Below are 15,767 nucleotides of genomic sequence, written 5' to 3'. Positions count from 1 at the left end.
GCCCTGGGCCCTGCTGCAAAGTATAACCAGACATTCCATAACCTGCCTTTATTATTGAAGCATTCCATTCACTAAGGCAGGACAGATCCTCTGGTCAGTGGGCCAAAACACAAAATAAGTTACAACTTACTTTTTACTTGAAAATATTATGTTACTGTCAATTGAAACAGACTTGATATTATACTTTTATTTAAACACTACTATAATATACTAAAATATATGGACTGCTAACAGCTGGGGTGGATTGTGTATTGAGGTCTCCAAAATCTATATTTTTGAAATGACACTAAACTCAGAAAAATAAATCTTAGAAAGGATTCAAGTACCTTAACTATTAACAAAAATGTATCTTATTTGTGTATCACTTGGCTGTAGATCCTCAAATCATCTCTGAATTGGTGCTGACACTGTCCTTCCTTCTGGAGGGTGGCTACTTTTATTCCACGTGGTCCCTATGTGTGTTGTAAAGTAGCCACAGCTCCAAGCTCTCTCCCGTGATAGACTATAACTTTAATAGAAATTAGTAAACTATTACTATGTGAGATTACAGTCCATCAAGGGAGCAAGCTGGAAAAGCTTTAAGATCTAATGACTGAATTTAGTGTCACTTTAAATAAATGCCCAGATTTTTTTCTATGAAAGCATCCAAACTAAGATTAGTATATGTCCCTCTGGCATCATAATCGTGCAGAATTCTGCCTCTGGCCTTAATAGCACTCATACCATTTTTTAAAAACAGTATTTAAATAAAACTACTATTTTGCTGCATCAACTGGTTATTTAGTTTTATGAATGTCTAGAGATAATTTGTCAAATGTTCATTGAAAATATGTAAACAAATGTAACATATCTGCTTAAAATAAGCAAGGGATTCATTTCAGTTGTGAAATCTACTCTATTATCATTTTACAAAATGTTCCCACCAAGTAACATAATTCCAATGAATACCATCATTATGGTCGGAGCTATGAGGATTCTTGTAGCTCCTTTGGGCAGAATGGTTTAGTAGTCCGTGACATGTGCATGGATTAATCCTCACCTATCTCATTTTGTATCTGTCCCTTGTGTCTCTGTACAACAGAGCTTTAACATTTCTCCATTTATAAGCATTAGCTCAGTGACTGCGACCACCTTATAATGGTCTGATACCTATAATTACACAGTGATTACAGCAAATTACATTTTATTAAATTATATGCATATATATACACATATTCCAATATGTTGCCTGCTAGGCAGAAGTATATATGCATGCATTGTCTGCTTGGAGATCTGTATATCACCCAGACAGAAGTATTGCATTGCCAGCTAGAACAGTGTGTCCCTTGATGCAGTGCCTGCCACATAAATACATGTCTTGATGCATTTCCTGCCATATGTAAAATGGTGCTCTGTCTGCCAGGCATACCAATGATGGATATAATTTGTATTATGTATCATGATGCATAACAGAAATCCAGACAGAGGTGTAGCTTGAGGCATTATGTGCTAGAAATACAAGCCCCCTGGAGAGTTACGGTTCATTCACAGTGCACCAGTCCGCATGCTAAAGTGTGCTCATGCTAGTGTATGATGTTTAGGGGCGGTCTGATATGTTGTTTCAACGTATCACACTGTTTACTTCTCTCTTTTTTTTTTACTTTTTTTAAGTATCACTGGTGCAGTAAGTTGCACTGCATAAAAATGCATACATCCTACTTTCATAAACAGCACACACTACTGCACGTGTGGTATAAACAGAGCACAAAAACAACAGTATTTCTCTATTGTATGTGCCCTTGCATTGATCTATGCAGATCAACATGGCTCAACAGAGATTGTGTGAACGTGTTCTTAGGGGGTTATTCACACAGCTGCCGAAGCCAGCTGAGTGAATAACCGAGTCGAAGTGAAGTGAGCCGAACGCTTTTCGGCTATTCACTTCTGGCTTGTATGGCTGATTTCGGCCGTACATCAGCTAACATCAGCCGTACATCGGCTGCCTTCGGCTCCCTTCCGTCAGCCGAAGTGCAGGAGTTCCACTCAGCCGATCCAATATCTCCATACAATGGGCACGTGAACATCAGAATTGGACCACTGAGCAATGAAAGACGGTGGCCTCTTTTTAAGAATCAAATTTTCTTTTACATCACGTGGATGGCTGAGTGTGTTTTGCATTGCTTAACTGAGAAGTCACAATGGGAAGAAGGTAAGCTGGTGGGGAATCCTTGGGTCCAGCCATTCATGTGGATGTTACTTTGATGTAGACCATCTAATTAATCATTGTTGCTGACCAAGTACAGGGACGGCCTTAGGCCTTTAGGCGCCCTGTGCGAGAAAGCTTTACAGCGCCCCTCAGTGACCACACCCCTCAGTGGCCACACCCTTTAGTGGCCACACCCCCAGTAACCGCACCCATTTATCACCCATATTTTTGCTAAAATATAAAAAGACGGGGTCACGTCGGGTAAACAGACACCAAACATGTCATGCTTGGTGTCGGCAAAATCGCAAAAAATGACAATGCCCAAAATTGACCATAGGTGACGCTTTAAAAGCTTTTACCGCTCATCAGTTTTGTGTTATCAGTGATTGATCGTTTATATGTGCAAAGTGCATGTCTATTTAACCTATCTATTATTCCATTCGTTAAATATTTTGCACTATATTGTTCTTTTCAGCTGCAACCACTCCCTAAATAAAAATCAATATTGGATTGGATCAGTCAATTACAGGACAAAACCTTTGTTGGGGAAAACAATACAATGAAAATAACTAAATTGCCGGAATCAATCCTACAAAATACAAAGATGTGTGCTTTAGATAGGACAAACTGAAAGAGTGCCAGATAAGGTAAATTTATATAATCTTCACTGAGTGTTCTTTGATTGCAATCTAGTTGTCTCCTTAACCTATAATACTATCTGATCACAGAGGTCAGATGCTGGACAGTACTAATTGTTCATCAGTTTGTTACACAACAGCCTCCTATTAGGGCAGAAAAAGTCTGATAAAGTAAATTAAGCTATAAATTTGCTGATAGCCTGCTGAAAAGGTAGCCTGTGGCATGTAACAAATTATCTCTGCTGTTCCCCAGTTTGATGACAAGGGAACTGAAACCAGTGACATAAATTAATGAATGTAAAGCATTAAGTATCTCATCTTGGCACACAAAATTAAAATTCAATCTGAAGCTGAAAGGTAAATTAACTTATTATAATCTTCACTATAAATAGACCGTGAAGAGCATTTCAAACAAGGTAACATAAACATTATGAAAGAACAATTTGTTATTTGTTGCTGCTACACATAACATTAGTGACCGTTGACTTTCCGTTCTGTATAAAGATGGGTGTTTCAGAAATGCAGGAACATAATATGGCCAATAGTCAGAGTAATTTTTGTTTGCTTTGCATCTAGACAGTGGTGAATAACAGAACACTGGATTTAAAATATATCTTAAAATGTATCTAGATTATATATAAAAATATATATTTTGTGGATAGAGTAGGGAAAGGTTAAAGAAAACCTTTTCAACGTTTTGTTTTTGCCATCTATGCTCCATTTGGGAGATGTCCTTTCACTTTCTGTCCTCTTTACACAACAGTAAGTGACATGATAGCTCTTCAAAGTGGCCTACCACTTCATGGCTGAGTTCAGGTTATTCCCCGTTGCTTCCACTTTGTTATAATACCACTAACAGTTGACCGTGGAATATTTAGTAGCAAGAACGTTTCACGGGACACCTGAATCCAATGATTTGAAAGGGTGTCCCAATACATTTGGCAATATAGTGTGTGTGTATATATATATATATATATATATATATATATATATATATGTATGGTATCAGTAACAAGTGTAATGTGGGAACAGATTAATAGTGCTATACTTATAGTGTCTGACAAAACAAAACTGACAAAACAAAACAAAACAATGTCAGTAAATGTACATAAGCCCAGTATCCATATGTTTTAAACCTCTAGCTATAGCCAGGTTTTGCATTAGGACATGTCCTTCCCTAAGAAGACATTCGCAGCCAGAATTCGTGGACTGTTATCTTCTCGCTACCAGTGCACAGAAGAACTGAGCACACAGAACTACCAAAGCTGACTGCCAACACTCAAGAGGTTACTAGGTAAAGCTGTGTTATAATTGACATAAATGCAGGTAGTAGTAAATGTTATATGGGCCATAGTTCTTTTAATTTTTGTATTCTTCTCATGTGTTGTGTTATAACTTGACCTTTTTCGTATATAATTTTGTGTGTATGTGTACTATTTTACAATATTTATAAAGATGTGCTCTGTGTTGAAATTGCTATGACAAAGGACCCTGCATGGAACACAATGCATACCCTATTGTGTCACCTACGGTTATGCTTCAGTTAAGCATGTTTTTAATCAAATGCACAGTGGTGAGCTGGTACACTTACTTATTGTATAACCATGGTGGCCTGCCTCAGCCCTTTTAAGTCTCTATTCAATGAGCAATGATAAAAAATGTGTAACTGAAGCTTCATTGGCTTTGGGGGGCTCTTTTTTTGGCTTTTGATACACTCAGCTGCTTCATATTAACAGTCTTTTAATGGATCTCTGGAGACTGAATTCCTTATTTCTAGTCATTAAAACATAGAAATAGAGATGACTAAATTCTTTAAAATCTCATATTTTTTCAATCCTTGAGCAAAAAAAAAATGGAACCACATAATGACACCTAATAAGGCAAATCTACATGCAGGTAAATTTACTAACCTCAGACTGTAATGAGCAATCATCAGCAATCTTCTGATCTAGAACATATCTTTCAGCAATCCTTATTTTATTACAATGAATAATATCTCATCATGTTCTAATGTGCATAATGCTACTGTTTCAAAATAGGTTTCTCCATAAACAATAAGTGCTGTAACAGTTACACTAATGGCTATTCTACAAGAGCAGGAACATTTTGTGCATATCAGCCTTGAGTAAATGTGATAATGCTGTACCCATTAATGTAATTTGCTATATTTTGTAAAGCGATTAGACAGATCTGCAGAGGCGATTTATGTCTGGAATTTTAAATAGCCAGAAAGACAACAGAGAGCAACTGGCTGAAAAATAATGCAGCAAATGCCATTCTTTAGCATTTATGAGCTGCATAATAATGTATTCCTTGGTAAGTGGCTCAAATGCAGCCAGGAAAGGTATTTTCAAAAATTAGACACCGTGTTAAGTATTCCAAGAGTAAATGAGGCCATAACTGCAGATTCATGCCAAAATTCTCCCATGTAAATCAATAACTTTTACATGTTTAATACTAAAAGCAGGTATAAAGACCTTTTGACAATGGAAACATTTCAGGATTATAATTATTACAAAACATGCACATGGTAATATGAATATATAAATACCTGTAATAAATACCAAATAAATAAAATATATATAAATGGAGTATTTCAGTTTGATTTATAAACACCCTTCTGTTCCAAACTACCAAATTTTAGGGACCCAGATCGCAGTCAAGCATTCTAACTTCCATAGTCCAATGCATGTAAAGCCGCATTTAACAACTAGGACCTCGATATAAAAAAGTTTATTCACAGGAATCTACAATCATACAGACTCTATCTGTCTCGGTCTCTATAAGTAAGCCTTTTTGGTGAAACATGTCAGAGTCTGTGGATCTTGTCATGCTTGTAACATTGTAAATTCCTGGGAATAAACTTTTTCACGTCGAGATCCTGGCTGTTGAGTGCAGCTTTACATACAATAGATTACTGGTGATGGCTGTGGGATGCCTCTGTTGGCCAGCACTCTGCATTTCAGATGGGACTGATGAGTTTGAGCATATTAATGTGAGTGGTGCCCTTTTCACAAACTTATTCTAACTTCCATAGTTAATAAGCAGCTCTTGGCATGGAGAATCACCCTGCCCATCATGTTGGGTTTCTTTTCATCAACAGCATAACATATTATCACTCTCTGAGAGCCAGGAGCAGCTTAACAGCAATATTGTGCCACAGAATGCTTTAATTATATATTAAAATATTTTAAAAACATACTAATTGCAGGCTTTGAAAGAGTATGGCAATATAATAAACAGCTTACCATTTAAAGTATATTTATTGCTAAAATGTCTAAAAAAAAAGTGCCCATTGCAATGAAGATATTTAATACTCACCTCTCCGCTGATGTATTGAGAGAAAACTTCCTTTGAAGAATCTTCTGAATTCGACATTTCTGTAAGTGCCGGATTCCTGGTCCCCCACTGTGTATAGTGGATTCTCTGGCCTGCCCTTATGTTATTACAGTATGCAGTATTGACATAGGGGCCAGCGGATGAACCACAGCACATGGTGGGAGACCGGGAATCCATTACTGCAGAAAGTGTCCAAATTAGAAGATTCTTCAAAGAGCAATCAGAGGTGTGAGCTGTGGGGAATGTGAGTATAAAATGTTTTCCTTTATACTTTTTTTTAGCAAGAGTGACTTTAGAAACCACACATTTTCAAAAGTAACTCCCACCAAACTATTGTAGTTTTGGATAGAAAGTTGAAGGGTTTATTATGGCTCTCTTTGTTGCCGTTGGAGAAATTCCAACCAATTCCTGTCCTGGAGACCATTGTCTCCAAAACAGGATGTAAAAGAAATGTCCCCATCAAGGACAAAGACAGCAATTAAATCCTTCATCTACTAAACAAAGCATTTTTATTTCTGTCTCTGTACCCAACAATGAGATTACCCTTCACTTCGTGTCATGCTGACCACTGTCTATAAGGCAGTAAGTAAGAAGAAATCTCCCAAAGGGAACAGAAACAGCAGTAAAATCTGACAGAAGTTCTAACCCTTCTACATTCTACCAAAAAGAAAATTTTGTCGAAGTTCTACCTTTCATTTTCATCACTGTCCATCTTCAAAAACACTATCACACTATCGGGTCTATTTACAAAGCCATTAGCCCTGAGAATCTCTGTATAAGTTGATTCTGTGCGAATGGACCCACGAAAATGAACGTTCTTAGTATATTTTCTTTTTACGTCTAATGTAATTTCAACTATCATCTTGTAATACCATATTATGGTCACTAGATGGTGGTGAGGAACATAGGAAATAGATACTTCTTTCCTTTGCTCCTTGGCTCCATCTAGCGGACTTATTGTGGTATTTTACATGTAGTACATTCAATTTGGAAAGAAACTGTACCAACAACATTTGTATTGGACTCCCATTTGCACAGAACAAACGTTTATGGAGTTTATAGATACACCCCTATGTGTATATGAATCTTTTTTTTCTAATGCAGCGTATAACACACATCATGTGCATTCTGGTGCACCACAGTGTGGATGCATTGCCTGCTACTGTAACTACAGTACATTTGTTGCCGTAATGCACCAATGTGGTGCATAACAGGAACATTACTAAAAGAAATATGGAGCTGCAATGCTGAAATGTTAATTTACTGCTGAACTGAACAAGATGCTGATCTTCTATCTTAAATATTTTGCCTGGATTAAGTATTCAGATCAGTAGTTGTAAATTTATTAGCTACATACTTGTCCTGGGTCAGTGAATCAGAGAACTCTAAAACTACAGACAGCCATGCAGTGTGTATGTTCAGAAAAGGTTTTCTTCAATTACAAATACTTAGAGAAAAGACACACATACTTTTCTCTAAAAGGTTATGACTTTGGCAATAAATACGATTTTCTCAATTACTGCTGGGAAACACAAACCCTAAGGCAATCCAGATTTCAGGAGAAAACATAGGAATTTGCCATGAGCCCAGTAGAAATTAAAGTTCATGTGCGAGTTTCACTTGCTTGACATTCACAGTGTTTATCCACCCTGATGGTGTTATTTTAAGATGACACCGTTATTGTTTATCATTAGATAAGTGGCTCTAAAAAGAACAGTTTTTGTGCTATCGAGTTAGGAGACAGTCTGCATTAAAAGAGGCTAATTTGCACTCTGTGACCTTAGCAGAAATGGCATGCTATATTCTTTCTGATGGGGGACCATTACTGGAGTTTTATATTCTCAGCTTGGCTTATCCCATTTTTAAAGAGAAACTCTTCTAACCACTGGCCATAAAGCATAACTCGAACGTCATCTTAAAAAAGATGCAATCTTTCCTGTGGAAATATGTAATAGTAAGGGTGCCCTCTGTTATATGACAGCCTTACACATGTGGATGAAACAATCCTTTTTGGACTGTTGGCCCTCATCCTGCACTTAGGTATGTTACAGTAGGGATATGTACAGACAGTGGCATAACTAGTGACCTCAGGGCCCCGATGCAAAAATCCATGAAGGGCCCCAATGCGGGAATTTTTTTCTAAACAAAATTTAGTCAAGGAAAAAAAAAACAAACAACAACACTCTCCTCTTTCATGTCTCCAGCTCCCCATTATCCCCCCTTCATGTCCCCAGCTTTCCGCTCCCGGACCCCATGTCACCTTCATACTTCCAGCTCCCTGTCTCCCCCTTCTTGTCCGCAGCAGCTCTATTCGGCACTGGGCAGCAGTTCTGTGTGATGAGGGGGCGGGGATTACACCGCTCCCACTCATTGGCTGCTGTCCGGCTGGATGATACTTCACGCTGTGCCCGGAACCTGGTGAGGGGAGCAGCGTGAAGCATGTAGAGCCCAGCAAAGGAGGAAGAGGTCCCGGGACTGACATTAGCGGTTACCGGGATAATAAATATCCTGGTAATCAGCGGTTACCAAGGACCCCTTCCTCCTGTCCTGGGCCCCCTCCAAGTGGCGGAACTCCAGGGCCCGGTCGCAGCCGCGACCTCTGCGACCCTGGTAGTTCCACCACTGTGTACAGACATAGCCTGGCTCACACTGCCTCCCAATGATCTTAGACTTTGACTGCAGGTCAAATGCGCCTGCCAATTCATTCTTAATGATCTCAAAAACATTGGTGCACTTTTGAGCAGACGATTGGTGCTGATTGGTTGGTTACCAATTGGTAGATTGCCACATGGAGTGTATATGTGTGTGCCTATATTCCTGTGCTTTTCTGTAATATACTAGTTCTGAGGAAGGGGGAAGCTCCCCTGAAACATATCAGCTAATCGGTCGTCTCTAGGATCTGCCTGCTATCCAATTGCTCATCTTGATTTATCTCTATGTGAGTACATTTTATGGAAAAAAAATTATACTCTATATCAAAAATAACGTTTTTACACTAAGAGAGGGCGCTGCTTGTTTTTTGTTTTACATGATATGTAAGGATACTTCCCGCTGACCTTGAGGGTGGCAGCCCTTTCCCTTCAGGTTGATGTGGAAGAACTTTCCATGCTGAGCGCTGTGGTGTACATTACTCTTTTTGATCTCAAAAACATGTAAAACAGATGGCAAGCTGATGCCACTGAAATAAGCCTGAAGCCTGTGGACACAGCCGCCCCTCCCCAATAAAACATACTGAAATACCCACAACACCTAGATTCAGCGCTCCATCAACATATGTTCGCCCAACACTGTTATGAGGTAAGTACAGGGCTAAAATTGCTGGCCTCCCAAAGAAAATTCTACTTGCCGGCTGTGTCTGACGTAGGTAATTTTGACTCACAGACCTGGGACAAGAAGGCTGCAAATGAACAACAGAAATGTGTCAAATTTCCTTCTCTCCTATCTAGTTACGTTTCATGTTGATATGTCCTGTCGTCCTTGTGTATTGTATTGTTTATGTATATATGCAGTTAGTATTTTTTCTTTATTTCACTCACATTTTTTCAATATTGTATTTTATTTTTCTATGTTTCTTACTGGTTTATGCATATTCTGGATACCTGTTTTCCTATATAGATTTCGATCCAAATGCTGTATGGGATTATATTATTTCCCCACTCTGAGGTTATGGTGCTGTGCCTGTGTAACGCTAATATCTGTACGCTTGCTCTTTCCACACTCTGCCGATATTCCGGCTGGCGCATGCGCACTAGAATCGTGGAGAATTGTATCTCCCCATCACCCTGGTTACGAATGACGTCTATCGTATGCGTCTAACCAGGACAGAAGGCGACGCTGTGTATACCACAGAAGGACACCGGATCGCAACACTGCCTCACATTCTCTACATCTTTAGCAGATCGCCATGATGACTGACATTACACCGCCACAGCTACCATTCTAAACCTCAGACTGGAGGTAATAAACTGTGAGTAACATGGATATTATATATGTGTGCTTTTTAAACATGTCTATGTATTTTTAAAAATGGCGTTTTTCCCGCCATTCTGACATCACTGGGGGGGTGTCTTTTGATAATTGGTTCACATTATGGAGTATATATGTGGTGTGTGGACACCATCACGTTGTCACATCTTTTGCCCTGAGGAAGGGACCCTGCGTGGCCCCGAAACGTTGGCTATTTGACTATTGTGACACGTATGTCCAATAAAAAGGACTTATCTATTTGAAATCACTTTGAGTGCTGGTAACCTATTCTTTCTACTTCTCTCCTATCTGGTACCAAATCCTGACTTGAGAGCATTAAAGCCAAAGCATCAGCATACAAGCGGATAACTAAAATTCCCAAAAGGAGAGTTCAGCAATGGCAGCACTCTTTTTTCTCCCATGTTAGGGTCCCTTTAAAGCAGGGTTGAAAGAGTTAAGGAGAGAAGCTAATTGTGCATTTTTGTAGCCCTTGCAGCTTTAGAAACTGAGCAATATTGTTAAAGGAAACCTGTACTGAAAAAATTCATAGGCCGCTGGTGCTGAATTACTTCTGGAAATGCTGGTTGGCTGGATGTCTCTGGCTTTAATACTTTGAGACATTGACCTGACTAATGATCACGTCAACAATGTCACAGTGAAGCCTTAACACCAAACCCTTGCGTCAGTGACTTAGAAAGTACCAAAGTCATTAAATCAGCATAACATTTAATGTATTGCCTTGTATTTTGTACAGAAATAGCAGCCTCCATATATCCTCACTACAGGTTTCTTTTAACTGGTAGAATGGTTTGCTTTACAAAAACAAAAACAATATAGTCAGAGGGTTCAATCATCTAAGTTCTCTAACTTAGATGATTTTAGCCAGTAGCTAACAACCTAAATGACATGATAAGCATTACTCATTTTGTTCACTAAAACAATATACATTATGGATGGAAAATGACTCTAAAAAACTCATAATCTATCTTTTTTTCAACGTCAGTAATATTTTGGTTTTAGAATCCTTTTTTTGGTTTGGTTCCCTCTTTTGTCCTTTGGCAGATTATTTTGGCTTTGTTTGTGATGTCTTTAAGAGAGACAGACTGTGAGCATTCTCAACATAATCTGTGCCGCCAAAGGGCTTCAAAGCCATTTGTGAATTACGTTTTCATACTGCGTTCATACTGGGTTTTTATAACCACTAAATGGTTTGTTTAGGACAGGCATTTTACTATACTGTATAATTCCACAGTTAAGATCACACAAGGGATTTGCTAAAGGGCTTTGAAGGCAGGCCAGAAGCTGGAAGGCGTCCATAAGCCCAAACACCATATCAAGCAGGTAACCATGAGTAGAGCTAGTAATAAATATGTAAGATAGCCAAACTTGCATAGAGTCAAGTAGATGCCATTCAAGGACATGGACTACATTCATAAAGTTGTGTCTTTTAACTCAACAGCATCTCTATACAATAACTACTTAAAGAAGTCATTTTGTATTCAAAGGCAAACATCTATGTATCTAAAGTTAAGAATGAAGACAAACAGAGAAAAAGACACTGTTAAAAAAAACCAAATATCCACAGTCTGAATCAATAGTTTAATACATTATAAACCAAGAAAGCGTTGATTAACAGGATACATTATTTATAAGTTGATTTAAAATCTTCCTTCTACTCTGAGCTCTTCTATTGCTGATTGTCCAATTTTCCTATGCAATATGCTGACTTCGTTTTGTGTCAGAGTGCGTTCCATGTGTCGATATTTAATGCGGTAGCAATGACTAACTCTCTGGGTCCTGGGAACAGAAAAAGATTATTAATATTAATTACATTTTGTGTTAAAAAAAGACATTTCAAAACCCTACAATATGAAACTATGCATAACACTTGTAAAACCATCCACAAAGAAAACAATGATTCATGACAATAGTGCAAATATTTTAAGCCCAAATAAACCCTCACTATTTATTACTGTAGTGCAGGCAGGCTGTATATACATTTATAAATATGGTGCTATTTTAGTTATTCTTAAACTGATAATTGCTGCAGCCAAGGTCAAAATACTCTGACAGAGTGTTCAAACTCTCCAGTACTCCGACATGCCCCCTGCCCCCTAACACTGTTTTAATTAACAACATTCCCCCTCCCTTAACTGAGCTGTTGATTGTAGCAGTGCTTTGGGGTGGGGTGGTTATGGGTGTTGCAGGTGGCTTTGTGTGAGAGCCATGGTCCGACTCTGCTTTAACCCTGTGCATCACTCAGCAGTTAAAATGTCAAAGAGCCCTATACTTAATATTGCATATGCAGCCTGACTGCATTACAGTAATGAATAGTGAAGGTTCAATTGGGCTTTCATCCTCTTATTTTAATAGCAAATGACTAGTTATTAACTAGGGTAGATCGTTCATCATATGCAGCCCATCCAGCATTAATAATGGAGGTTTGGATACAATTCATCAAGTTTATCATTACAGCTTACTTGAAAAAAAGCTAATTGTCTGGATCCTATGATTTTTTAATAGCTTGGATACTTTTGGTGCTCGTGACCAAGGCCAAGTTTTCACTTTACTATCGGTGCTACTATACTACCTTGTTAGGGCAATGACATCACATGGGTTGGGGAATCAATCTCCAAAATTCTCATGTGCTTACAACCATAAATAAGGAGGATTCGCATTGGGCCCACACAATCTTGACAAGAGGCCTAGTAAAGTTTCCAGGATCCCTTGATCCATTTATATGGGAGCAGAGCATTTTGGCTAAGCAAATTGTCAGTCCATAATGAACATCTGCTGACCATGGATCTGATTTTTCTTCTATTTATAAGATGTAGAAGAATTAAAAGTATAATTTATAATATCAAGCAGTATTAATTATAACAATTATGTGCAAAAAAGCACATAATTGCTTACAAAGATTTATACACATAGGGGGGAATTTATTAAAACTGGAGAAGACAGAATCTGGACCAGTTGCCTATGGCAACCAATCAGCTCCTCTCTTCAGTCTGTTCAGTTTACTTTGAAAATGAAAGGTGGTTTCCAAGCACAGCTGCTCCAGGTTTTGTCTGCTCCAGTTTTGATAAATTCCCCTCAGGGTCTTTACAAAAGATTCAGAATTGTTGTCATAGAAAAGGAATTTACTTATAAGACACAGTGAGATATTCAACCACCCTGCTCGTCAAACTCAATGAAAGACCTTCCCATCTTTGGGTAGCCTAAGCCTTCTTTAATCTAAAATGGCAAGCAAAATAAAAAAAAGGGTTATATTTAGCTGTACAAAAAATGGGAAATATGATATCAAACATATGCAGAGAACTTTATTAGTAACCTGTATTTACTGGTACTAATGGGTGAAAGCTTGCCTTAATTATGGTGTATACATGCGGTTGTTTTTTAACCCCTTCGTGACTGACGACGTACAGTGTACGTCGCCAGCATCTTCTAAATTGATGACCTGTGGGGGCTTTTAAAGTGTCTTTTATTGACTTTTTGGGGTACTGCAGTTTTTTGCCGTTTCACGGTCGCACGCAATCTGTAAACTGGGCATGTTGGGTATCGTTTTACTCGTTGTAACCTCATCTTTTATATTTCATTTAAAAAATGGGTAATTTGTTGTGTTTTGGGGCATTTAATTAAATTTGTCACTAAATTTTGGGGTTTAATAAGGAGTTGCGCTAATATTGCGCAACATAAAAATTTTCAACTACCACCATTTTATTCTATAGGGTCTTGGCATTCAGAAAATATATAATGTTGGGGGTTTTACGTCATTTTCAGGCCTAAAATGTGGAATATAACATGGGTGCAAAAATTGAAAAAAGGGCCTCAGTCATGAAGGGGTTAAAGAAACCTCTGAGCAGACTCCCTTGAGAACTGAACTGATAAATTGTCTGAGTGGTCTACTGGAACAGATAAAGCTGGAGTGGAATACACAAGAATGTGTGTACATGAAGACAGCATTAAAGAGATCAATGCTACAGATATGTGAACTGTCATATGAAGTTGCTGATCTTGATGTCTTCCAGATATATCCTGATGCTTGTGTCCTAGTGTCTGCAATACCTGCTTCATGTTACAATATTTCTATTGATCAGAGTAAGCCACTCACAGTTAGACATACTGAATGTGCAGTGTGTAACTCAAATAATTTGCCATGTTTGAAACCCGTTGTGTACTTTTACAAAAGGGCAACCTACCTATCCCTTTTCAGAACTAAAAATAAAACACAGATTACAAAAATTAAATCGAAAGCGTGAAATCCCACAAAGTGCGTCTCATGAATTTCCTGTAAAGGACAGAAGGCCAGTTGTACCACCAGTCTTGTACTCTCAAAATGTGTTCTATTCAGTTGAAATATAGCAAAACCTTGGTCTACTGGAGACCTTTATCAAGGTAACTAATAGGAAGAGATGTCATTAATCTTAAGAAGAAATTGATGGCAGAGATAACCTTCTTTTCTTTCCATGAACTTTAGATTCTTTAGTTTCAGCAAGCTCTACTCTCCAAAAACTAAGCTTTAGTAATGAGTATGTTACATAACCAGCCGGCACTATGATTGCCTGGTACCATTTACTTTTTCTGGTAACTCAGTTGTTAAAGGCACACAACGAAGAGAAAATATCAGTGGAATGGAGAGAGTGGACCAAGGAAAAAAAAGTGACACCATTAAATCTTAACTCAAAAGACAATTATACATGATCAACAGCACTGGTTTTGCAGCTGACCTGGAGCAAACTCATGGGGGGAATTTATCATAGCAATTGCGAGTGTTTGAACTTGTACGAAATATATTCTACGCACTTTGCGCCAGATTTATTTTGCTAGTGTAATGTTGTTCATAAATTAGGTAAATAGACTCCAAGAAAGAAAACTCGTAACTCCATGGAAAAAGCTGAACTGACGCTTCTTGAAAAAGTGGACATGGGGACTTCTTATGTTGCGATTGTTTTGTTAGGTGATGCTCCAGTTTCAGACAGCTGCAGAACAAGTGCAGCTGTAAACTTTCATAAAACAGGTGCAAAAAACATGCAATTGAAAAAATTGTGCAACCTCTGGTCAAAACAGGCGGACATGTTAAAAGACAGATTTACACACAAAAACAAATGATCTAAGAGGCTGGAACTATCGCAATTGCTTTGATAAATTCCCCCCATTTTGTTTACTTTTGAGGGAATTTATCAGCACTGAAGACAAAATCTGGAGCAGTTGCCCATGGAAACCAAAAAGCCTCTCTTTTTGTTTTGTTCACTTAAGATTTGAAAATGAAAGAGAAGCAGATTGGTTACTATGCACAACTGCTCCAGATTCCATATGCACCAGTTTTGATAAATTCCCATCTATTTATTTAAGTGTGTGGTTCCTCTATCTTTTACTTTTGAAGGCTTGTATTGTGGCTGATAATGGTGAACATTAGAGGTGCACCGAAATGGAAATGTTAAAACCGAAACAAAAAAATTGTCAGGCCGAAACAAAAAATGTTTTTTATTTTAATGTTTTTCAAATTTTTTAAATATCTTATTTTATTTATAAACTTTTTAATTTTTTATATTTATTTTTATTTATTAATTCATTTTTTATTAAATATTTGTATTGTTTACTTTACTTTACTTTTAGGGGCTTCGGGGAAAAATTAGGGG

General features: G+C 38.0%; 1 protein-coding gene across 1 annotated transcript in view; it reads right to left on the bottom strand.

Annotated features, from left to right (window-relative positions):
• Nucleotides 1-11,644: 11,644 nt before the first annotated feature.
• The window catches only part of LOC108791919 (phenylalanine--tRNA ligase, mitochondrial-like), a gene marked incomplete at its 5' end in the record, with an annotated part of 175,733 nt that continues 171,610 nt past the window's right edge, over nt 11,645-15,767 (bottom strand). Inside the window, one exon of the mRNA XM_018562553.1 lies at nt 11,645-11,925. Within this exon, the coding sequence (XP_018418055.1) occupies nt 11,787-11,925 (139 nt within the window). The remainder of the gene's footprint in view (nt 11,926-15,767) is intronic.

The sequence above is a fragment of the Nanorana parkeri genome, unplaced genomic scaffold (assembly GCF_000935625.1).
Source record: "Nanorana parkeri isolate BGI_ZX_2015 unplaced genomic scaffold, ASM93562v1 scaffold584, whole genome shotgun sequence".
NCBI lineage: Eukaryota > Metazoa > Chordata > Amphibia > Anura > Dicroglossidae > Nanorana > Nanorana parkeri.
Note: the sequence above shows the minus strand (reverse complement) of the source record. Positions and strands in the feature narration are given on the sequence as shown.